Source organism: Camarhynchus parvulus, chromosome 1 (genome assembly GCF_901933205.1).
Source record: "Camarhynchus parvulus chromosome 1, STF_HiC, whole genome shotgun sequence".
Lineage (NCBI taxonomy): Eukaryota > Metazoa > Chordata > Aves > Passeriformes > Thraupidae > Camarhynchus > Camarhynchus parvulus.
In genome coordinates, this window is record NC_044571.1 from 38,537,162 (window position 1) to 38,559,078 (window position 21,917).

A 21,917-nucleotide genomic window follows, 5' to 3' on the forward strand; every position below is an offset into this window, starting at 1 on the left:
TCCAAAATAGAAGTTTTATGTTGATATTATACAAGATTGCAGAAACCAGTTGATGTTTTTACCTTTACAAATTTTACCCTTACATGCATAGCATGACTTTTAATAAATTAATCCCATTAATCCAAAGAACAGAAGTATTGGGCTCTGTGACAGACATGGCCATTCTAAACAGTAAATTCTAAAAATGTATGCAAGAGCTAATATAGTAAGGTAATAATAATAATAATACAACTGATAATACAACATAAGTAACCTACAGAATTAGAGTTATTTGCTACAATTACTTGGTAAAAAAATAGAAATGCAATTTTTGAGGAAACTGTCATGATTACAGATAATTCCTGAATAGGAAAGACGATAAAACAGAAGATTGATTCTTATACTGGTCAGAGATTCTAAACAGGTCAGAGAGCTGGTGTAGCATAAAAATGTTCATTCCTTCCACTGGGGAAAGAGAAAATTGCTCACATAGACAACCTCAGTTTAGGTAGGATGCCCTAGCTGTTCTGACAAATTATTAGGAACTAAGTCAGAAAAATGAATTTTTGGTGAATCTTGATTGGTTACTGAAAAAAGTTACAATAAATGATTATCTGTGTTTGTAACAGCTCATGCCATCCCTTCCTATCTTTTGTTGGCAATTACAAAACAGAGCCCAGACCTCAATGACAGTATTAGTAGCAGATCAAAAAGCAATCCCAACAAGACAAAATACAGCCTATCAAAGTAAGCCCATCAAATGGTCAGTCTCATTGGAATTCCTGTCCTGTTTAATATCAGCAAAAGCAAAACCATTTATTCTTCTCATGACGCTACAAACACTGTCCCCTTAGCTACCTGTAGTGGCTGTTAAGCTATGTTCATTTTCCTGTGAAGACTGGGGCCACTTCTAACCAAGGAAAGAAAAGGCTCTTTTTTAAGAAGTTTGACTAAGTACAGTGAGCTATACTTATTTTTGAAAGTCAGTTTCTCATTTAGCTGTCTCTCATGGCTCTGTCAATAGCAAGTTTCATACATCTGTTGTTAGAAATTAAGTGCATCATTTACTCAGTGTGCTGCATGCTAATAGTTTTATGTTATACTGGTTTCTTACCCTGTTTTACCTTCACTCTAACAAGTCCCACAAATCCTTGGCATTTTTTGCTCATGTCAGCAACTAACTTGTGAGAAATTTACTTGTATGACAATGTATGGATTCCAACAGAAACAAAAGACCAGCAATGGTGAGCAAAAGTGGCATTCTTGAAATATTTTTCCACTTGGAGGTCAATGTAATGGAAAAACCAGAAGGCAATTTCTGGTCTCAAAACTCAATTGGTAGAAAATGCCCTTTAAAATGGTACCATTCTTCAATTAAGTGTTCTAAAATGCCATTTGGTTTTTTCCTCTGAATTTTTTTTCAAGGAAAAGACCTATTTAAGTTAGGATGGTTATAAAACTAAACAGTTAGGAGTATAGAGTGTTACCAAATCAGAATAGTGAAGATGGAAATATTCCTTTAAATGATTCAACACATCTTCTACAACTGATTTTAATAATCACAGGTACAATTCAAAAGTGTCTCAAAAAATTGCACAGCTTATTAATGTCCAGGAAAAACATTTGCAAATGACATTTCTGAATTCTGTAAACACACAAACACTTGATAGATGTTACATCACTTCCTGTGTTAACGCCATTGCAACAACATTCTGATGAGGAAAATAAATTGCACAGTTGCAGTGTCATCCACTCACAACAGCTGTGGATATATCAGAGTACTAAAGTAGTGTTCCTAATCAGTGTACGTTATATGCACAGAAATAAGCCTATAGGAAAATTAAACAGTTTGGTACACCTACAGTTACTCTGAGTCTCTTGAAACATACTATACAAAAGCATTAGTTAGAAATGACAGTGATTCTCAAGATTACACTGGGAGAGCACTAAGGTATCAAAAGCAACAAAAGACATCTTACCTGCACCAGAACAGATGATATCTTGAGAATTCTTGCACATTTCATTGCTTTTCTTCCTTGTAAGATTGCAAGTAGTTGGATACTGACAAGCTTCACCATACCAGCCTTCATCACATTTGCACTTCCCACAGTCACACTTTCCATGGCCTACGAAAGGAAAGAAAGAGTGTGTCAAGACCCTTCTTTTCTCATTCAGAAAGTGGTATTTTCTTATCCAGTTTTTAAAATAGATTCCATCAATTACATCTTTAAATGAACATGGCTAACAGATTAACTTAACAGAGTTCATATGCAACTAAAAATAGCAGGGAGACAGCCAGCACATGGCTCCTTGAAGGGCAAGGCCTGCTTAATCAACTTGTGCTGTTCTATGATGGAATGACTACATCAGTGGACAAGGGAAGAGCTGCAGATGACATTTATCTAAACTTCTGTAGAGCATTTGACACAGTTGCCCACAACATCCTTCTCTAAACTGGAGAGAGATGGATTTGATGGGTGAGATGATAGAGGCACAAGGACTTGGTTGGGGGTCACATTGAGAGTCCAGGAGGACACCACTGACAGGTGGAGTCCCTCAGGGATCTGTACTGCAACCAGTGTTATTGATTATCCTCTTAATGACATAGACAAAGGGATCAAGTGCATCCTCAGCAAATTTAGAGACATCACCAAGCTGAGTGGTGCAGTTGACACACCTGAAGGATGTGATGCCATCCAGAGGGACATGGACAGGCTCAAGAAGAAGGTCCCTTGGAATCTCTTGTGGATTAACAAGACCAAGAGCAAGGTGCTGCACCTGGGCTGGGGCAACCCCCAGTATCAACACAGGCTGGGGGACAAATAGACCAGGAGGAGCCCTGCCCAGAAGGACTTGAAGGGGCTGCTGGGTGAGAGGCTGGACAATTTTCACTATTTATGTTGCATACAAAGTATCATTTTTTTACACTAACTTCCAGGAGCAAACTTTTAGTACTTCATTCTGTAGCACTCCTATACAATTTTAGGTAGCAAATGTGAAAACAATTGCATGTCCTTTGAAACAGAGAATTAAATTTTAAAATAAATATCTTTTGAATATATATGTGATTTACATAATATTCGCATCCTATCACTGCATCTTAAAACCAGAATCTAATTGCAGTCTATTTTAAATGCATCTGTTCCTCTGGTTAGAGTCAACTGCCTGAAAAATACGAGCCCAGTCTGCTGCCAGTAAGAAGGAGTTTAAATAACTATTGTAAATAACAATTTTAATTAGTAAAAAATTCTTTCGTTGCTCAAGAAAACTTTGCTTGCCTTCCAATATGGTCCTAAGACAAGATACAGTTCAATAGCTGCAAAATACATAAACCAAAAACATAAGAGAACATGTTAGTTCTTCTTTCAAAACATGAGTTGCCATCTTAAAAAATGCTGAATAACTCTCCATTGGTAAAGTAAAAGGAAAAAAAAAGGACAAAAAATACAGAATAAAGACCTACTCTAGTGACTACTCTGCTTCACTGACAGACAACAGCATAAAGCCGTTCCAGAAAGTGCTGGTAAATTCCAGGGTAGCTTACAAAAAAAGTAAAGAAAAAACATAACAATTTTCCTTCCTTTGAAGGACTTCTTGTCACTATGACTTTGTACTCTCTATGTTAGGCATTCTTGTGATTTAACAGTTTGATGTCTGCTGGTGAAGAAAAGATATTCTAATAAAAGTAGGACTCATTTTCCCATTCCCATGTCTAAATGACAGAGTAAGGCAGAAACCACTCTGTATCAATTATTACCAATGGTCCAGCAGCACTAACCTCTCTCAGTTAGAGATGCACTAATCTAACACATGATGCATGAAGGAAATGAATAATTTAACTTAAAATACAACACAGTCTGTTGAAAGAAAATTAATAAAATATTTTCATGAAAGAAGTTATGCAGAGGAGTTATTTAACAAGAAAACACCAAAACCCAAAATTAGTAAAACTTTGAGAAGTAATGGAAGATCACTTCCATTTTTTGCATGCAACTGAAAGAAACTGTCAGGAATCTAACTAATATGAATTTGTAAGATTGCACACATGATTTTCACCTTTACCATCCCTTAAAATATATTAATTTTGCCATCTGGATTTAATTGTAAAGCAATGGCAATATTCTGCCCAAAAATCTGGTTGAAAGGTCTATATTGAAGTGTAGAAGGCCATAACTGCCTGCAATAACTTGTATACCTTGCTGCATCTTCCCTGTCACATGGATGATGCAATTGATCTGCAAGTCAGTTTGACACAGAAATCCTCTTCTTGCTTATTTCCCACACCCACATGTACCAATATTACTGCCCTCCTCATGACAAAAATAATGACATGAGGAAGTATAAACCAAGTATGTGATAAGCTGTAGGAAAACTAGAGAAAGCACAGAAGTTCATTACTGGGTAAGATAAACTTTTCTTTAAGAAAGCTTTTTGTAGGATCCCATTTGTCGTGTATAAATTTCTGCATTATTTAGAATGAAAATAATGCTTTGAAATAGTAAATAAGGGGTAACCATCACTATGAAAGCTATGAGATGAGATTGCAACTTCCCATAAAATAAATTTTAGCAATAAAAGGTAGACCCAGGTATTTGAGGATGCGACAAAGAACATGAGAAAAGTGAAGTATAACACCTCAACAGCTGGTCAAGAAAGCTCTATCTCAAAGTGATGACACATTTTTTAAAAAAATAATGTAACACAATTAAATGCTAAATGCAAATAGATCAGAACTTCACTAAAAATAATCACCAACAAAACCATCAACAACAAAAAAAACCAAAAACAACAGAAAACAAGGAAATAAGGAAGACCCAAGAAAAAGCAATAATTCCTTTAAGAAAAAGACTGTCTGAAGACTGTGAAAAACATGCAGCTTCAAACATTGGGAGAAACATTTTATAACAAAGGGCTCAATTTCTAACTAGATGAGCAGTCACCTCAGAGTATATCTGGACTATGCAGAAAGCTTTTAGGGTGGAATATAAGATTAATATGCCAGGAAAACTGTCAGATGTCAGAAAATATATGAAGAAAGTGAGAACAGAAAATGTTAGGCAGGGTCAGATCTTGCAAAATTTGAAGTACTAAAATGTACTTTCATCATCCAAATAAAAAGAAAACAGGAAAAAGAGTGGCTTCACCAAGCAGCAAAACCCAGTTAAGATTAAAGACAATTTACAGGCATTCCCCACAAAACTAATATGGGGGTGCTGACTACCAGTAGCAAATGCACTGTGGCTAATGATATGCTCTCTGGAAATGAAAATTACTCATCTAAGATGAGAAGAAAACAAAGACATAAAACTATTTTTAAGGAAGTGTCTGGACCAAGAGGGCAAGACTCCATAACCTCCATTTGAGAGTACTTAAAATACTTGTACATGAAAGGGCAGTTCAGCAACAAAGACTACTAATGAATCTATCAGGCTGGCAATCAAGTGTCTGAAAAATAAAACCCAGCTTTTATTTCTTTTAAGCAAAAGGAGTGTACGTGATCCAGACAACATTAAAAAATGCCTGTTACCTCCTCAGCTATGCCAGGATTTGAAACAAACTATGAAGCATTGCAAAGCTACAGACACTGAAGTAATGAAAATGGAATATAATGAATAACAGTTCTACCCCAAAATAAACTATCATTATGCCAAAATACCCTGACATCTCTTTTTTGAGATAATGAATATTATAAGAAAAGGAACATATCCATGTGATAGGATCATATGTGTTGGACACAATGCCTCCCATGAAAGGAAAAAATATTCTGGAAAAAATGCTCTAGAAATGCCAAAGAATCACAGCATAGTTTAAAGGAAGGAAACAACATTAGGACAAAAAGGCATATTACTGGAATAGAAGATGTCTGGCTATGTTTCAAATGATGCTTTTGGAACTCTGTGTGTTTTACTGATACTGATAAAGAAATTCAGATAATACAAACAACATTTGGCAATAACAAGCCTGTAAATCCTCACTAAAGGGGTGAAGAGGAAAGACCATTCAAAAATAACTGGATTGACAACCTGAAGGACTGAAGTAGTAAAAGTGGATTGAAACTAGAAATAGAGGCACAGGATTACACACTAGGGGCAAGGAAATGTTGTCACAGGCTAATACCACCCCAGCTGGAAACAGCAAGAAGACTGTGACTGCATATTGACATCAGCTCTGGAAACATGGTGTGACTAAGCCTTCAGCTGATAAGTGTCTGAGATGTACCCATTGGGGATATATCACTAGGGACAGGAAGAGGCAACAAATCTGCATTTGAAATTATTCACACAAGGTATGGGATACGGTTCTGAGCCCCGTTTATCCTTGAAAACTGCCATTAGGTCTCTAAATCTTGGAAGACTAAGTCAAGTTATCCAGGGAAAACATCTGCAGAATTTTTGTCACTTGCAAAGTTACAATTGGTTGGCAATTAAAATATCTGAGCAGAAAGATGGTAATTAAAACCATAAACATTTGGCTCTGATCACATACTTTTCTGCTTAGACCCCTGAACTCAACCTAAGTGCCTTCAAAATATTTTTCTACTATATATATGCATGCCTACAGGTCCAAGAGCAAAGATACAAAGGTAAAATCTCTGATAAAAAGTTCTGAATCCACATCTGTATTGCAAGTATTCAGGGCATCGATTTTGAAGCCTGCTTTTGCTGAGCTCTGTGTGTAATCCATCATGAGAGACAGGCACTTCTGCAGAGTGACTCAGGTCCTGTGTGGGCTGAACAGACCTCAGAGGTTGTCTGTCTTTTTTCACTAAACTGCTGGGAAGCGGGGATTTTGGAGTTTGATGCATCATTAGATACCTTTGCATGAAAATACAGATCATTCATTTATGTTCTTTTGCTTCACTTATCTATACAATATTCAATGTCAGGGTTTAAATATTCTGACATATTTTGATTATAAAAAGGAGCATGATGTCAGCTTAGTTACAGGTTGAACTGCATTGCTTTATAAAAATAACTATATTAAATAATTATTGGATGGACCAGAAACCAAGTTTGAGCATTGCTTTGGTTTTTATGGGTCGGAAGAAATTGAATCATTCAGCAGTGCTTTTGGGCTTTTTGTGCATCTTACTGGAAAAGACTCTCTCCATGTTTGTACCAGTTTTCTTTAATGTTTTTTATTACATTACATTCACAGTGACTGAAATTTGCTACATCCTTATGCTTAAACTTTCCATAGGCAATGAAATCAGTCAAAACAAGCTACTTGGTTTGTCACCTCCCATGCTCTTCCTAAGAGCATGTGTGAATGTATGCATGTTTATCTGCCATGACTATCTTTTCTACAGAGCAGAGATGGGGCACAAAAATATAGACTCCTTAACAGAAAGAAAAAATAAGAAAAGACTGGTCTTCATGTTAAGACCTTAAATTGAAAAAAAGGTGACTAGGTTTAATGCCTGTATCTTTCATTTCCCAGATTAACTCTGCCACACAAAAACAAACTATGGACTTGGACTCACCAGGAGTCCAAGTGATGAGCTTAAAAACTCTTCTTTATAAAGAAAATATTGATAATTGATTTTGTCATAGAAATTTTGGTAAGGATAAACATCTTGGTACTTCAGAGCTTTTAGATGTATATGTATGACTAGAGGTAGATTGTTTAAAAACAAACAAACAGCCCAATAAAGCAACATGCTACCTTTGAAATTACAGTCACCATTTTGCTCAGCCAGACGAATAGAGCCCTCCCTGTCTAGAAGGAACTGTGAAATTGTGGTCATGTGATTATTAAACTGCCAAAGCTTTCAAATTAATTCTTGGCTCATTGAGCAAACACAACTGGAAATACTGCCTTTGGAATAATACCTATTTATGTGGTTGTGCCACAATAGTTATAGCAAAGTAACCCTCACATCAAAAGATGTGTCTTACTTGAGTGCAAAGATCCAAGCTGTTTGGCCAGACACTAAAATATACTCAGATGTCCTTGCTGCCACATGTTTTTGATAGCAAAAGCCCAATTATTCTATCTAAGAACACAGCTGAGGGCAGTTCTCATTTTAAAATTGTAATGGAACCAATTTTATACAGGCAGGTGAGATGCTTATGCCAAGATAAAGATTTCTTTCTCAAGCATGGAGTTAGTCATCAGACAAAAATCAGCAGCTGCAATGATAAATGAATTGGGCACATTACTGTGCATTTTTAGCAACCCCTGAATGATTTCTGAAGTGCTTTTTAAATCTGAAAAAAACAGTTCATTAAATAGGTGAAGAAATATGAATTTTTTGTTATGGATTCCAAATTCTGATTGGGATATTAGATAGGAAGGATAATTGAATTGTAAGAGTAGAAAATTTAAAAAAAATAATTAAAACATTGTTCTGCACTTTCAACCTAGACCAGCACAATAAGGATGTTCTTAATATTTCTTTCCAAACTGATAACTTTCTTTCCAGTAGTAAGTGAAATAGATTGTGCTACTTTACACCAATGACAAGCTAGTGAAAACATTTCAGATTACACTAAAATGGGATTTGCAAAATGGACTACTCTATTTAACTGCACTTGAGATTCTCAGTAACTGCGACTTGAATTCAGATGAAGCATTTCTCTGAATCTCCTTTTTAAGAATTGTTAGAGTTGCAGTTTTAGGGGAGAAAAAATAAGAAGTTAGTATTATTACTTTTTTCTCTGTCTCAGTATGTTTAATTAATCTCTTTTTAGGGTTGTGGTCCTGGTTGTCTGTGTTGCATTGCCTCCAACAAAAGCCAGGTCTTCCTGACCCTGGGGTTTCCACAAGAATACTGCCTCCTCCTTCACACCACAACCACTTGTTATTCTCCTTGTGCTGATAGGATGAGGTTAAACTATGGATTGACCAAGAGGACTGGAATTTAGAAACAATGCTCAAAAAATCCAGGAGGAAATTTCAAGGGAAAAGCAGCCTGATGATAACAGAACATTTCAAGCCAATTTTGTCACTGAAGCTCCTTTATCAACAAGCCACAGTCCTGATAAGAATTTCATCAGAGATTTTAAAAGGAACACAGAAGCAGAGACTTTTAAGGATGAAAATAAATTTAACCTTATCTCTCTCTCAAAGGCTATTAAAAATGAAAAGAAAACTCACTACATTGGAACTTAGATGCTCTCACATTAAACCGATTTATCCACGTTTTTTTATTTAGGTCTAGACCTCGGAGTAGCCCAGAGGAAGAGAGAAAACCACTGAGCACTGGGCTGTGGGGAGCCTGAGAGACTGAGTGACACCGAGAAGAGCACACAAGGTCTGTAGCACAGTTTGCCTCTCAGTGCTCTGCAGTGATTGGATTCCCCACGCACTTTTTTTTCTGAAATGGATTTTCAGAGTTAAAATGAAAACTGATGACAAACCATCTCAATCTAGTTATTACTGGAAGCATCTTGATAATGAAAACATCATAAATGTTGTTAAATCCTATCTCTAATAGAAGTTTAAACTAAACAAATGACTGTAGGTACTTCCTATGGAAAAGCAAAAAAATTCCACTTGCACCATGTGTTGGAGGGATTGCTTAGAACAGCATTTTAGTAAACAAATATCAGTGTTCTAAAACGAAAAAAATCAATCAGAACCTGCATTAAAATAGAGAAAAATTACCAGAGATAGGTGTGAGGGCATGACTGCTGATGGTATTTAATTTTCAGGTTATTAATCAACTAGACATAGTGGCTATTTCTATTATACATACTCTAAAGTATTTACAGCAATAGCATCTTTGTTTCATGTTGACTTGTGTCAGTGTGAATTCAGGAGTTTATAAATCTTCTAATCATCTCTGAATAAAAGTTGTGCAAATAAGCTGATTTAGAGGTACTATTGCTAAATTTGGAGATTTAAGTATTAGCATTTGCAGAAGAGTATTTTAAGAAAACACTTAAAATTTAAACCAATTTCATACAGGAATGGATTAGACACATTAATACCTAAATACATTAGTAATAATCTATGGATCAGATCAAAAAATACCTTAAAATCACTATCTTTAGAAACTAAAATAGATTAGAAAATGAAATTTTAAAAACAATTTAAAATAAAATTTTAAAAATTGCTGCCCCCTGGAAAGTATGAATACTCTCCACTACTGAGATTATAGTTCTTTTTCTCTGCCCAAAGAGGTCACCATGTACGATCTAATTTAGTCTTGGAATTTAAAACTATATTTACTGACAAATGTAATTCCACTGACAAGATTAGAAACTAAATTAAAGTAATGCTTATAAAAGATTTTTATTGCATATACTGGTCATAGTACTGTTTTTATTTTTATATATGCTACTCTAATACTATATTTCAGAGCAACAGTTTCTGAAAGAGGTGAGGAAGAATTTTCACTTTTACACGGTCTATTACTCCACATAAATTTTTGAATTTTTTCCCTCTCAAATATCTGTCTCAGCAAGAAACATATAGGTGCCATTGTCTCTCCTGTGCTCTTAAAATTTCTCAGCACACAACTCTTTGTGTCAGGTTATACAATTGTGTAGCCCTTTCTATGTCTCCATCCTGCTTCTGCTCAAATACCTAACAAGGTATTAGAAACTAACGTTTTCATCAAATAAATGCAAAAAAAAAAAGCATAATGTGTAATAATTCTTTTTACTATCAAAGAATTCCAGGTGACATAAACAAAAAAGTTTTTGGAAGTTAATTTCATGAAAAAATCTAAAATAATTTTTTCATCATGGTTTAGAAAAAAAAAATAAAAAGCAAGCAAGAGATAAAAGTTTTCCAAACATTTATACTCCAATTTCATTGTTTCCAGTTGCAACACATGGCAGGGGTAATGCATACTTTCAGCACTCTTAGTACTGGACAGTGCTCTGAGACCAAATGGTCTTTCACATGGCTTGAGTCTTTTACTTGAAGTGCATACAAAACCCACAGCTTTATTTGTAAAAAAACCTACGTGTTTTATTACTAGGCATGTGTACTTAGTATTAAAAAGTTTGTGCCTATCTGTACATACACATACCTCAAGAAACAAAGACAACCCACATTTTTCCTCTACCTGTAGTAAGAATGTCCAAAATACAAGAAAGCATAAATTTCACTGCTGATCAGTGACATCTCTTTTTCCCCTCTTGGCTATGGATTCAAATTCCCTGTACAGTGAACAGACTCAGTTTTAATAAAAATCAATTGGATATTTTGAATGATAAAAATAAAGGAAAGCAACACTCAGCTGAACCAGCTCCAGTTTGTTATCCTGGAGGTGGCACAAGTTGATATCATTTTAAATGTGACTCATGCTGTTTAGACAGATGATATAAATATCTCAGGGAGACAGAGATAAATTAGTTTTATCCATCAAAACAGTCTAGAGTCAAGGCTTCCATTAATAATTCAATTCTTCTGTGAAAGATTTCCTACTTATTTTTAACCAAATGGTTTCTCATTTTTTTTGAAGATCAAAAATAATCAACTTTCAAGTAAGAAGATCTTTAAATAGGCAAAGTATTTTTTAGCTTTTTTAGAAGACTGCTTTTCCATATATTACTGTCCCAGTGTAGACTTTTGCACAGATACTGCACATGTCAAACAAAATTATACCTGAGAGATGAACAACTCCTTCCCATAAGACAACTTTCAGAGAAGTTACTCCTCGTGGGATGGGGGAGAGAACTGGAATGGTAGAAGTGAGAAAACTCGTGGGCTGAGGAAAAGACTGTTTAATAGGTAAAGTAAAAGCTGTGCACACAAACAAGGCTAAACAAGGAATTCATTCACCACTTCCCATTGGCAGGCAGGTGTTCAGCCATCCTCAGGAATGCTGCCCTGCATCACACATGACAGTGATTTGGGAAGAGAAACACCATCACTCTGAACATCCCTCCCGCTTTCCCAAGCTTTCTATGCTGAGCATGACACCATACAGGATATGCCCATGGTCAGCTGGGGTCAGCTATCCTGATCCAGCTCCTTGTGCACCCCCAGCCTGATCACTGGTGGGCTGAGAGGCAGAAAGTCCTGACTGTGCAAGCGCTGCTCAGCAACAGCTGAAACATCCCTGTGTTGTCAAACATCCCTGTGTTTGTATCTGTGTTTCCAGCACAGATACAAAACACAGCCACATACCAACTACTGTAAAGAAAAACATCTGCACAAAAGCAAAAAAGCCAGTACAACCCCATTTCCTGAGTCCGGTCAGTTAGGTGTGTGCTTCACATTGACTAACAAACATTGTCCCAGATACCTTTCACTGGCTCCTTCCATTGTCTGTGGCTACACACAACCTTTTAGGATCTGTAAGTCTAAAAGAGATGAACCAAACCTGACTGAAGGACAATTTCTGGCTCCCTGTGAGATTAAAAATATCACCATCCCCCTATGAAAAACCCACAAATGCTGCAGGGTTTTTAAAAAGGGCACATAAATTTATTAAAAACTGTGCCTCCAAATGCCTGGGTCATTAGTACTGAAGATATATATAGCTAAAGATGGTAGGGCTGAAATATACATGACTAAATACAAACCAAATGTTACCAGTGTATCAGATCACTGAGGGGAAAAAATAAATCAGAAAGTCATTTAGGAGTGAAGTTATGCTATACACATTGCACATTCAAAATGAATGCAGCTGGAACTGCAGTTTACATCAAGCACAGGTTGACACCACAAACTTGCTTTAAGGACCAGATGAGCTCAGATTAGCTGTAAAACATTTCATTTGCTACATATGAAATAAGTGGCCACCTATGTGGCTTTGCCTTTTTCTTAAAGTTCTCACGTGAACATCCTTTTGTTTGACAGTCAAAATGACCCACAATGGTTTCCTCTGAGAATATCCCATAAGATGTGTGAAGGCCACCCCACTGGTGAACCTCAGCACAGACAGAATTCAGACAGCCTGCCATGCCTTTATTAGAAGTCCTTCTGATGCTGCACAACTTAAAGAGATGTAAGGTTATCTGTTCTATTTCTCTTTGGCCTTCTTATGTTATCTCCAATTAAAGATACCAATAAAAGCTATTTTAAACAACCCCTTATGGGGACTGAGAGCCTCTATCACAAGGATTAACAACAAGCTCTAGCACAGGTGTGTTACAATTCTCTTGAGCATTCTCTAAAGAAATCCCAGACATTCTACCATTTCTGTTTCTCTGCTGGTCAACAAAGTCCACATTAAACATGCCAGTTACAGAAATGTTACATGGAACAAGCCATCTGGGTATAAGACAGCTCCCAAGAGTACAAAAGTGAGTCAAGTACTATTTACAGCATGGCAAACCTAGTGGCCAAAGGGTCAAAATCACAAGTCTAGCACAATCCTGAGCTGCATACAGGAGACCCTACACCTAATTAAAGCAAATGCACTGAACAAGGCCTGTTTGATGACTGTGTAGCCAACACTGAGTCAGAAGCTAAAAACTTCATGCTGTATCTCCTTTGCATTGTGAGCTGGAGGGCAGAAAAGGGGATACATCCTCACAAAACAACTACAGGCCTCCTACAATGACTACACGTCAAAGGACTCTATCACCATCATGAAAGTTACTGTTATTCAGTAATTGTGCTTAAGAAATGACTGATTGGTGATCCAAAGACTTCGATTTCCAAACCCAGGACCTCCTAGATGATGTGCCTTCTCATCTGAAATAATTTTATTAGGTGTTATCTCTTAGAGATAGAAATAGTTGTTATCAAAATTGTACATGCTTTACAAAACTTATGCATAATTTCAAGATAAATATAACTAATTGAAATGGATAATTTTATTTAATGGTTTTAAAATGGTGTTTTTACATATGTAGGAAATGAAGGGATTGCACATTCCTCCTATAGCTCAAGATAATAAATATAATTAACTATGTTCCTTAGAATTATGTCTGGTAGGATATCTGGCCCCTTTCTCTTCAAACAATGTAGATACACACGACACAGAAAACAGAAATTTGAAACAGCAGCTTGTCACAGATTTAAATTGTTAAATACCACCTAGTAATCTCTGAAATTGAGTCCCTAATGTCGCCAAAACTTTTGCTAGCATATAGGGAAAACTCATTACAAAATAAGAGGTGTATAAAAGCAGAGTATTCGAGCTTGTGCTAACATTTAAAAACAAACTGAACATTGCACATAGTTTTAATAGACCATTAGTAGAGGAAAAAAACATGGGTACCTCAAAATCTTGTTTTAGAAAGTTACGAAAATATCTGACACATATAAGGGTTATACCTCAACATTCCAACGAAGATCATGGATCAAAAATTAAATACAATTCTGAGTAAAGCTGTGCCTGCATTTATCTCCTGCCAAATGTTAAACAAGTGCTTCTCAGTATTTGTTTTGGCTATACTCTTCCCCCACTACTAGGTCTTTCTTCCCTTGCTTTTTGAATACTAATAATCTCTCAACACTAATATTTCTCCCTATGCTTTTAGAAAAGATAAATATTTGTGAAGTTTTAACCTGTTAAGAGATTGCGGTGTTTTCTTTATCAGTTTCAAGAAGAATCTGAAGTTCAGCAAAATAAAGATGGATCTGGCTTCCTAGAACATGCCTCAGGTTGATATTTTTTCTACAGTCCAGGCAAACCTCCTGCAGCACCTGTTGTTATCCGATTGTTTTAAGTACAGACTTACCAATTTACCAAGCTGTGCACTGGCTCCTCAGTGAAATTAAATATAGATTTCACTTTCCACAACATGGTAGAGGGTATTTGAGAAATTTAATTCCTGAGATAACAGAGGCTAAAATACATTGCAATTGCAGCATCTTTAAGAAAAGGTCAAGTCTGGACTGGCAGCATCCTCACTCATATTCCTCATCCAGTGACTTGAGACTGTCAGAAGGAAGGCTCAGCAATAATAGGAGGACTGGTAAAGAAATCAGGCATTCAAAATACGATTCTTTAGGAATTCATTGCACTTTCTTTACAAATAGGAAGACTGCCAGAGAGAAGGAGGTGGCAGGGATGAAAAAAAGTTTGCTTTTTTCCAGATGTGTCACGGAATCCTAGAATATTCTGAGTTGGAAGGGACTGACAAGAATCATCAAAGTCCAGCTCCTGGCTCTGCACAGGAGTACCACAAGAGTCACACCCTGTGCCTGAGAGCATCGTCCAAATTCTTCTTGAACTCTGTCAGGATGGTGCTGTGACCACTTCCCTGGGAGCCTGTCCCAGTGCAGATATTTTTCGCATATGCCCTCACACATCTTCATACCATGCCCTCAGGTCCTGTCACTTGTCACTACAAGGATCAGCACCTGCCCCTCCTCTCCCCCTCATGAGGAAGTTGCAACTTCAGTGAAGTCTCCCCTCAGCCTCCTCTTCTCCAGAGGAAGAAAACAAATTACTTCAGCTACTCCTTGTATTGATTTCCCTCCAGGCCCTTCTTTGGACACTTTCTAATAGCTTTATATGAAAAATTTATTTAAACGTAATATGATTAGATAGATAATTTATTTTGAGACAATTATGAAAGCACTACAGCCAGTGGCTCCAGCAAGCAGCTTGGTTTGATTTAGAGTTTATGCCTGGAGAGAAGTCTTTACTAGGATCTAACATATTCTTGCTTTTAGACCCTTAGACATTTCCCAGATAATGCGATCATTTTCAGAAACCTCATATTTTGTGAAATATATATAAGAACTGATTTCTTCAGTTGCCTTTTTGAAAACTTTACATACAGCTCATGGCACCTCACAGTTCTGCACAGCACAGTCTGAAAAACAATGTAGGCATATTAGTAAGATAGAGAGCTTACTAACTTAAGTGCCTTGGGTACATCACCGTAATTGGGTGGGTGAACATGCTCAGACCTTTCTGTAAAAGGTCAGACAACTTCGGAAAAGGCTTTTGCAGAGTATGTGCTATTATATTACTTATTCTTTGCATCAAATTACTTTAAAAGCAACACAAAAACCTCCTTGCCCAGAGAAACAGTGAGAAAATAGCTGGCAGGTGGGAACAGAGCTCTGACTGTGAGAGTATGCACAGATTACCATCCTTTTAAACAAAGAGTAATCAGCACAGTATTATACAATTTAAAAATACCAGAGACTGCAATTCGTGGCAAACTGAAATTAACTCTATTTTTATTTCTTGGTTCAAAATAAATCAGGGAAATCTTCTCAATTAAAAGAGCATAACAGATAGGAGGTGAACAGCTTGTTTTATTTGCTTTTAAAACATTGTTCCAGATTCTTAGTGTAAAAAAGATTATTTCTAGGTGTGGGTGGTATAATTGGAGCTTCTCAGTCTCTTTATGTTGTTATTCTCCTCAATGCACATTTAAATGTAGTGCTAATAAGTAACGAATCTAGAAAAAAAATCCAAACAATTGAATGACATTTTCCATTCCTTACAAAGTTTGAAGCTCAAAGTTCTGAAGTCATTTCAGGTGAAATCCTGAATTCTTTTAATTTCAGATATTTATATAGTCCTATTACCATATCATCTTCGCATATTGCAATCAATTATTAGGTACTTGTGTGGACATTTACATTCACAGAAACTGTGGTGAAGAAAACTACCCAGGTTTTATAGATATGGAATAAAACATACTGAAAGACATGTAAAACAAGTGAGTTTAAGTAATATCCCCAAGGTATTCAAGGTGAGCCAGTCACTGTTTTTACACTCAGACCACAGAAGTCAGTGGGCTTGTCCCTACTCTTTGCACTGTGCATTTCCTTCTTAGAGAGTAGGTGGCCAGGAAAGAATGGAAGAGAACATACAGAACAAGAAGGACACAGAAGAGACTGGCCTGATGAACTCAATGGCAAAATTCACATTGATTTGATCATGTCTGGTTTCAATCTCTAAGTTAATCACTCTTGCTCATGACAGAGATGTCCTCCATCTAATGAAACCACCAAAGGATCTTCAAAAGCTCAATCGCAGCAGCAAGAAAGGAAGGCTGTTCTAACAAAGGATGCTAGGTACCTTTTGATAACAAATCTCTCACATGCACAGAAAAAAGGGTAGATTGTCTGTCACCTTTCAAAAGATAAAATTCCTAAAAACTTTTTCTGCAATAAATGAAAAAAAGAGGAGGAAAAAAACCCTCTAAAATTACAGATTCTGTAAGCAAGACTCTCATTGCTCTTCTGAGTTTGAAATGAAGAGAATGAACATTTTAAAGGACACAATAGAAAAAAAAGGAGCAAAACACAAAGTTCCACCAAGCTGTCTTGATAATAGAAGAGTAATTTTATTTTTTATTCCCTAGGACTTCTACACTTTTAAAACATTTTGAGGAAGAAGGTGGGAGTAAAAGGTCTAGAAACTAAAAGGAGCAAGTATAGACAGTTCAGAAATCAAGAATAAAAACAAGCTATTTTTCCTTCCAACTGGAACAAACTAATAGGAACACAACACATACTGCACTCATAATTTTTCTGTCCATGCTGGTTTTTCATGCCCCTTCAAGTCTGACATAATCACAAACCCATTACAGTTAAACTAAGACCTTGACTAGTCAGTGAATTAAATGGTTTATTAATAGAATTTTTAAAAAGAGACAAAAAGAAGAAAAAAAACCTTACTAAAGTCACAAAACCTAAAAATAATGCAATTAATAACAGTTAAAATAGGACTTTGAAAAACAAGAACAACTCCAAGTGCCCCTGTTCTCCTTTTGGGGAGCACAGCCTTGTTTCCCAGAGCTTCTCCAATGTGCAGCCCTGACTGACTTTCATACTCTGTGGAAAATCAATTATCACAGAAATTAATAATGTCTGTTTACTATGGATATGTTAGTTGTTTTAAGAAGCAGATCAATTTGAAAGATAGATTAGGCAAGGCCAACAAATTCATGCCAATACTGAAACTTATGAATATGGATTAAGTTAAGACTGACTATGATGGCTTATGCAAAAAAGTGTACACGAATGCAAGATCAAAATAACTACTTGGTAAACAGTACTTAAAATTTTAAAAGCTAAGAAGAACATATTTCTTCTTAATAAATTCTTTAAGTCAAGGCTTGCCACAGGAAAAAAGACAAAGGATAAAAGTATAGGCTGAAAGGGGAATGCAAAATACTGGAGTGGAGAGGAAAGGATAGGAACCAGGTGAAAATGTCAATTGCTTTAAATGGCTGTGGCAGAAGGGGTAGGCAGAGGACAGTATTAAATAGAACATTTGTAAGGAACCTAGAAGCAAGTGAAGAAGAAATTAGAGTCCAAGGAAATGAAAAAAGAAACCAAGGAGAGAAAAAGAGGCAACATCAGGTGAGTAGAAAAGACTGGGATATAATGTGGCCCACAGGCAATAAAACCACAGGACTGAAGTGAGGATTCAGAAGAAATAAAAGAAGGGAAGGTGAGGAAATATAGACAATCATTAAAACTTATACTCAAAATAAAGAAGGGAAAGAAGAAGGACAAAAGCAATGACATGGAAAATGCAAAGAAAAAAACAAAAAAAATCTTGGCAGAAAGAATCAACCTTGTCAGTCAAAATGATGAGATTTGATCACATCAAGAATCAATGCAGGTCTTGCAGAAGATATTCCCAAACAGAATGCAATTTCCTTAAAGGAAATGCCTTTATAACAAGAAGAATTAACAAATCAATAGAAGAACTGTTTAATTTTCTTGCCATTAGTTCAAATTCATGTTCTCTGCAAAGAATGTGTGAATGACAATCACTGAGCAAAGCAGAAGCTCATTCATATTACAGCTGCCAATCAAAGCTACAATATGTATTCAACTGGGGTCTTTGGTAGATATCTACAATATAGAGATCCATAACAAAAAAACAAGTTAGATCATAATGAAATAAACTTTTATTTTTTATTTGAATATAAGTTAGTCAATCTTTCTCTGTGACAAGTAATTTAAAATAAAAAAATACATATAACAGTATGATTTTCTTGGAAAAGGTGCATCTTCATGAATTTGTTATGAACACTGCTTGGTTTAATCCCAATTAGTGGATATTTTTTTAAATCTTAGAAATGCTTTAAGATCAGACAAACACATAAATTATCACATGTGTTTCTAATTTCTTCTACATGGCTCACCTGATTGCTTACATAATATTCAAACACAATTTTCTCTCATCTGAAAAGACAGTTTATTGCTACTTTGTATAGCATCAGAAATACTCTGAAGGATGTCTTGCCTGGACCTTTCCAGTCCACCATCACAAACACATAATCATTTCTCTCTCACTTCAGTGTCCATGGGCTGGAACAGAGATGAAGTGAATGCTGAACCTACTGAAAAGATTGACTAAATTCCTTTCCTACATCCACACCCCTCACAGTGTGTACAGGTGCTGATTTTCAAGACCCTAATTTTGTGCATTACAAAGCAATTGTATATTTTGTTAATTCCAACTGAAATCAATGTTCTTGAGAGGTGCTCTTTACATCCCAGATAAAGGCTCCCCCAGAACGCTAGGATTTTTTCCCCACATGGAGCAGACTGCCCCCACAAGCAGCAGGGTTTACACTTTGTGGGCATCAATTATTGGTTAGGAAAGGAAGTTTATATTCATTTTAGAAATACATCACAGGCAAACTGCCTTGGAAGCAATTTAGCTTTCCTACTAGTTAAACTGCTGGATTATTTCTAAGTGCTATTTGGTGGGCACATTTTGCCTAGCAACAAGTGCCAGATGTCATTCCATTTCCTGCACACACAATAGAGGTCCATAAATTGCTTCAGGTATAAGCATTCTGGCACTATGGCTGCTGCTCAGAATTTGTTTAGTCACAAAATATCGTGCATACAAATACTTTATATAATCTCTTTATACAGATGAACACATCCAAAGATAAACACGTGAGGGGTTTTTGGTTTTTTTTTTCTCCAAAGCTTTTGGCTTCCCATAGGAAACATAAGGGCATGTAGCAATAGGACAAGGGACAACAGCTATAAACTAAAAGAGAATAGATTTCGATTAGAAATTCAGAAAAAAAAAATCTTTACAGTGATGGTACTGGAACAGGTTGCCCAGATGCGGACGCTCCATCCTGGGAACTGTCCAAGGCCAAACTGGATGAAGCTCTGAGTAATCAGATCTAGTGGAAGATGTCCTGGCCCATGGCAGGGGGGCTGCAACTACAGGATCTTTAATGTCCCTTCCAATCCAAGCCATTCTATGGTTTTGTGATATTAGCAAAAATACTTTGAATAACACATAATTAGAATGAGAAGCCAATAGCTAGATTCCAAAGAGACCACAACAAACAGAAAGCTATTTAAAAACTTAGAATGTAAAGCAGAAAATTGGTAATACATAAATATGGCAGGGAACTAACCAAATGCTAATTTTCATTGGTATACTAAGAGTTTGAAGGTAACTCTAGGTGAAAAATAGTGCCTGGTAGCAGAAACAAGAAAAACTTTAATATAAAAAGCACTGGTAGAAAGAGTATTCCTTAATCAAGACAGGGAATATTGATCATCTATTGCCATCTTATTGCAGGGTTCCATATTGTTGCCTCCTTATCATAAAAGCTTCATACCTTCTTGGTGTTTCTCATGGGCGGCTCCTCCATGCACCAACACTTTCTTCTTCACAAAGCAGCCAACTGACTCCAGTTCCCTCCTCGCCCACCCCACTCTTTTATAGCACTCTTCTTCTCATTGGTTACAGCTGTGGCCTGTTAAAGTCAGGCTGCTCCTAATCTTTGATAATTGGCCCAGCTGCAACTCCTTAGGGGTAAGATTACTTTCTACACTATCTTTATTTTCTTATAGTCTATCCCCCTACAAACATAAACAAAGAATTTGAAAATATTTCAGGATGAATATTCTGCATGAAAGTAGATATCTTGAAAAAATACAGGTCTGGAAATACCTGTAATCAAATAGAAACTAAAACAATATTTAGAAAATAACACCTAGGTGGACCACGTGGTCTGGATATTAACCTTTGTATTAGGTAGGTGAGTATTTAGTTCTTCAGTGATTGGAATGCAAGATCATAGTGGAAAGGATACTACAATATTTGCATGAAGTGTAAAGAAAATTGCCACAGATGGTGGAGAAAAACATAGGGAAAACACTCAGGAAAGAACTAAGTTCTAAACAGAAGAGTACTGCAGGATTGTGCTCCTCCCTATTACTGTTATCAAAAATCATTATAATTTTGTCTCCATACACAACATTTTATCAGGGATATCATGTGGAAGCAAAGGTAGTAAAACTACCTGAAAGAATTTAAGTTTATCTTTTGTCCCAGATAATGCTGTGGCATTTCTCTTCAATTTAAGAGATGATACCTCCACCTATGATGGAGCAAGATGCCAATTTTGAACTGACTATTTCCACATCTATCAGGTTGGAATTTCTCATCACCAGACCACTCAGCATTTTAATATGTGTATCTGGTGCTTCAGTTCTCCATGGATCTTTAAAAGAAAGAACAGTTAATAAAGCCCCTGAAGACAGAGCTAAATATTGCACATTGTTCTTCTGGCATTAAGCAAGTCATAAAGATTACCTGGAAGTTTTTCCAATGCTTTTTCAGACAAATAATTTCCACATACAGATATGTACATCCCCCCACACATATAAAATATAGGTACATATTTACCTATAAAAATGAATATACTTTAATTAGCACAAAAAAGTACACATTTTGCAAAGGTATTGCAAGAATAATAGGAAATAACTAAAATGGAAGACTAAAACATATTTACCATTCTATATGCTGCCATAAAATGTCAAAATAATTTTTTTAATGGTCTCGAAAAATATATTAGGAAAATAAGCCTCCACCACACATCAATAATGGGTAAAGCAGAAAAATGTAGTGGGTCTGCTTAAAAATTCTCTTGAAATAGAAAGTGGGCATTTTTGCAGTACAAATCATCAGCAGATTTCAAGGAAAGCAATTAAAACAAGTTGAGTTTTGTTCTTTTTCTTAGCACATTCTTTCTCAATCTTTCACTTTTGCAATGACTTTTCTCAAAATACCTTTTCTTTGGAAGGAAATTGAGAGATCAAATGTGAATGGCAACAGG

The 21,917-nt window shown here is 36.1% G+C and overlaps 1 protein-coding gene across 1 annotated transcript in view; it reads right to left on the reverse strand.

The window, feature by feature from the left end:
* Nucleotides 1–21,917, reverse strand: part of ITGBL1 (integrin subunit beta like 1) — a 124,735-nt gene that overhangs the window by 68,800 nt on the left and 34,018 nt on the right. Inside the window, exon 3 of the mRNA XM_030953820.1 lies at nt 1,959–2,105. Within this exon, the coding sequence (XP_030809680.1) occupies nt 1,959–2,105 (147 nt within the window). The remainder of the gene's footprint in view (nt 1–1,958; nt 2,106–21,917) is intronic.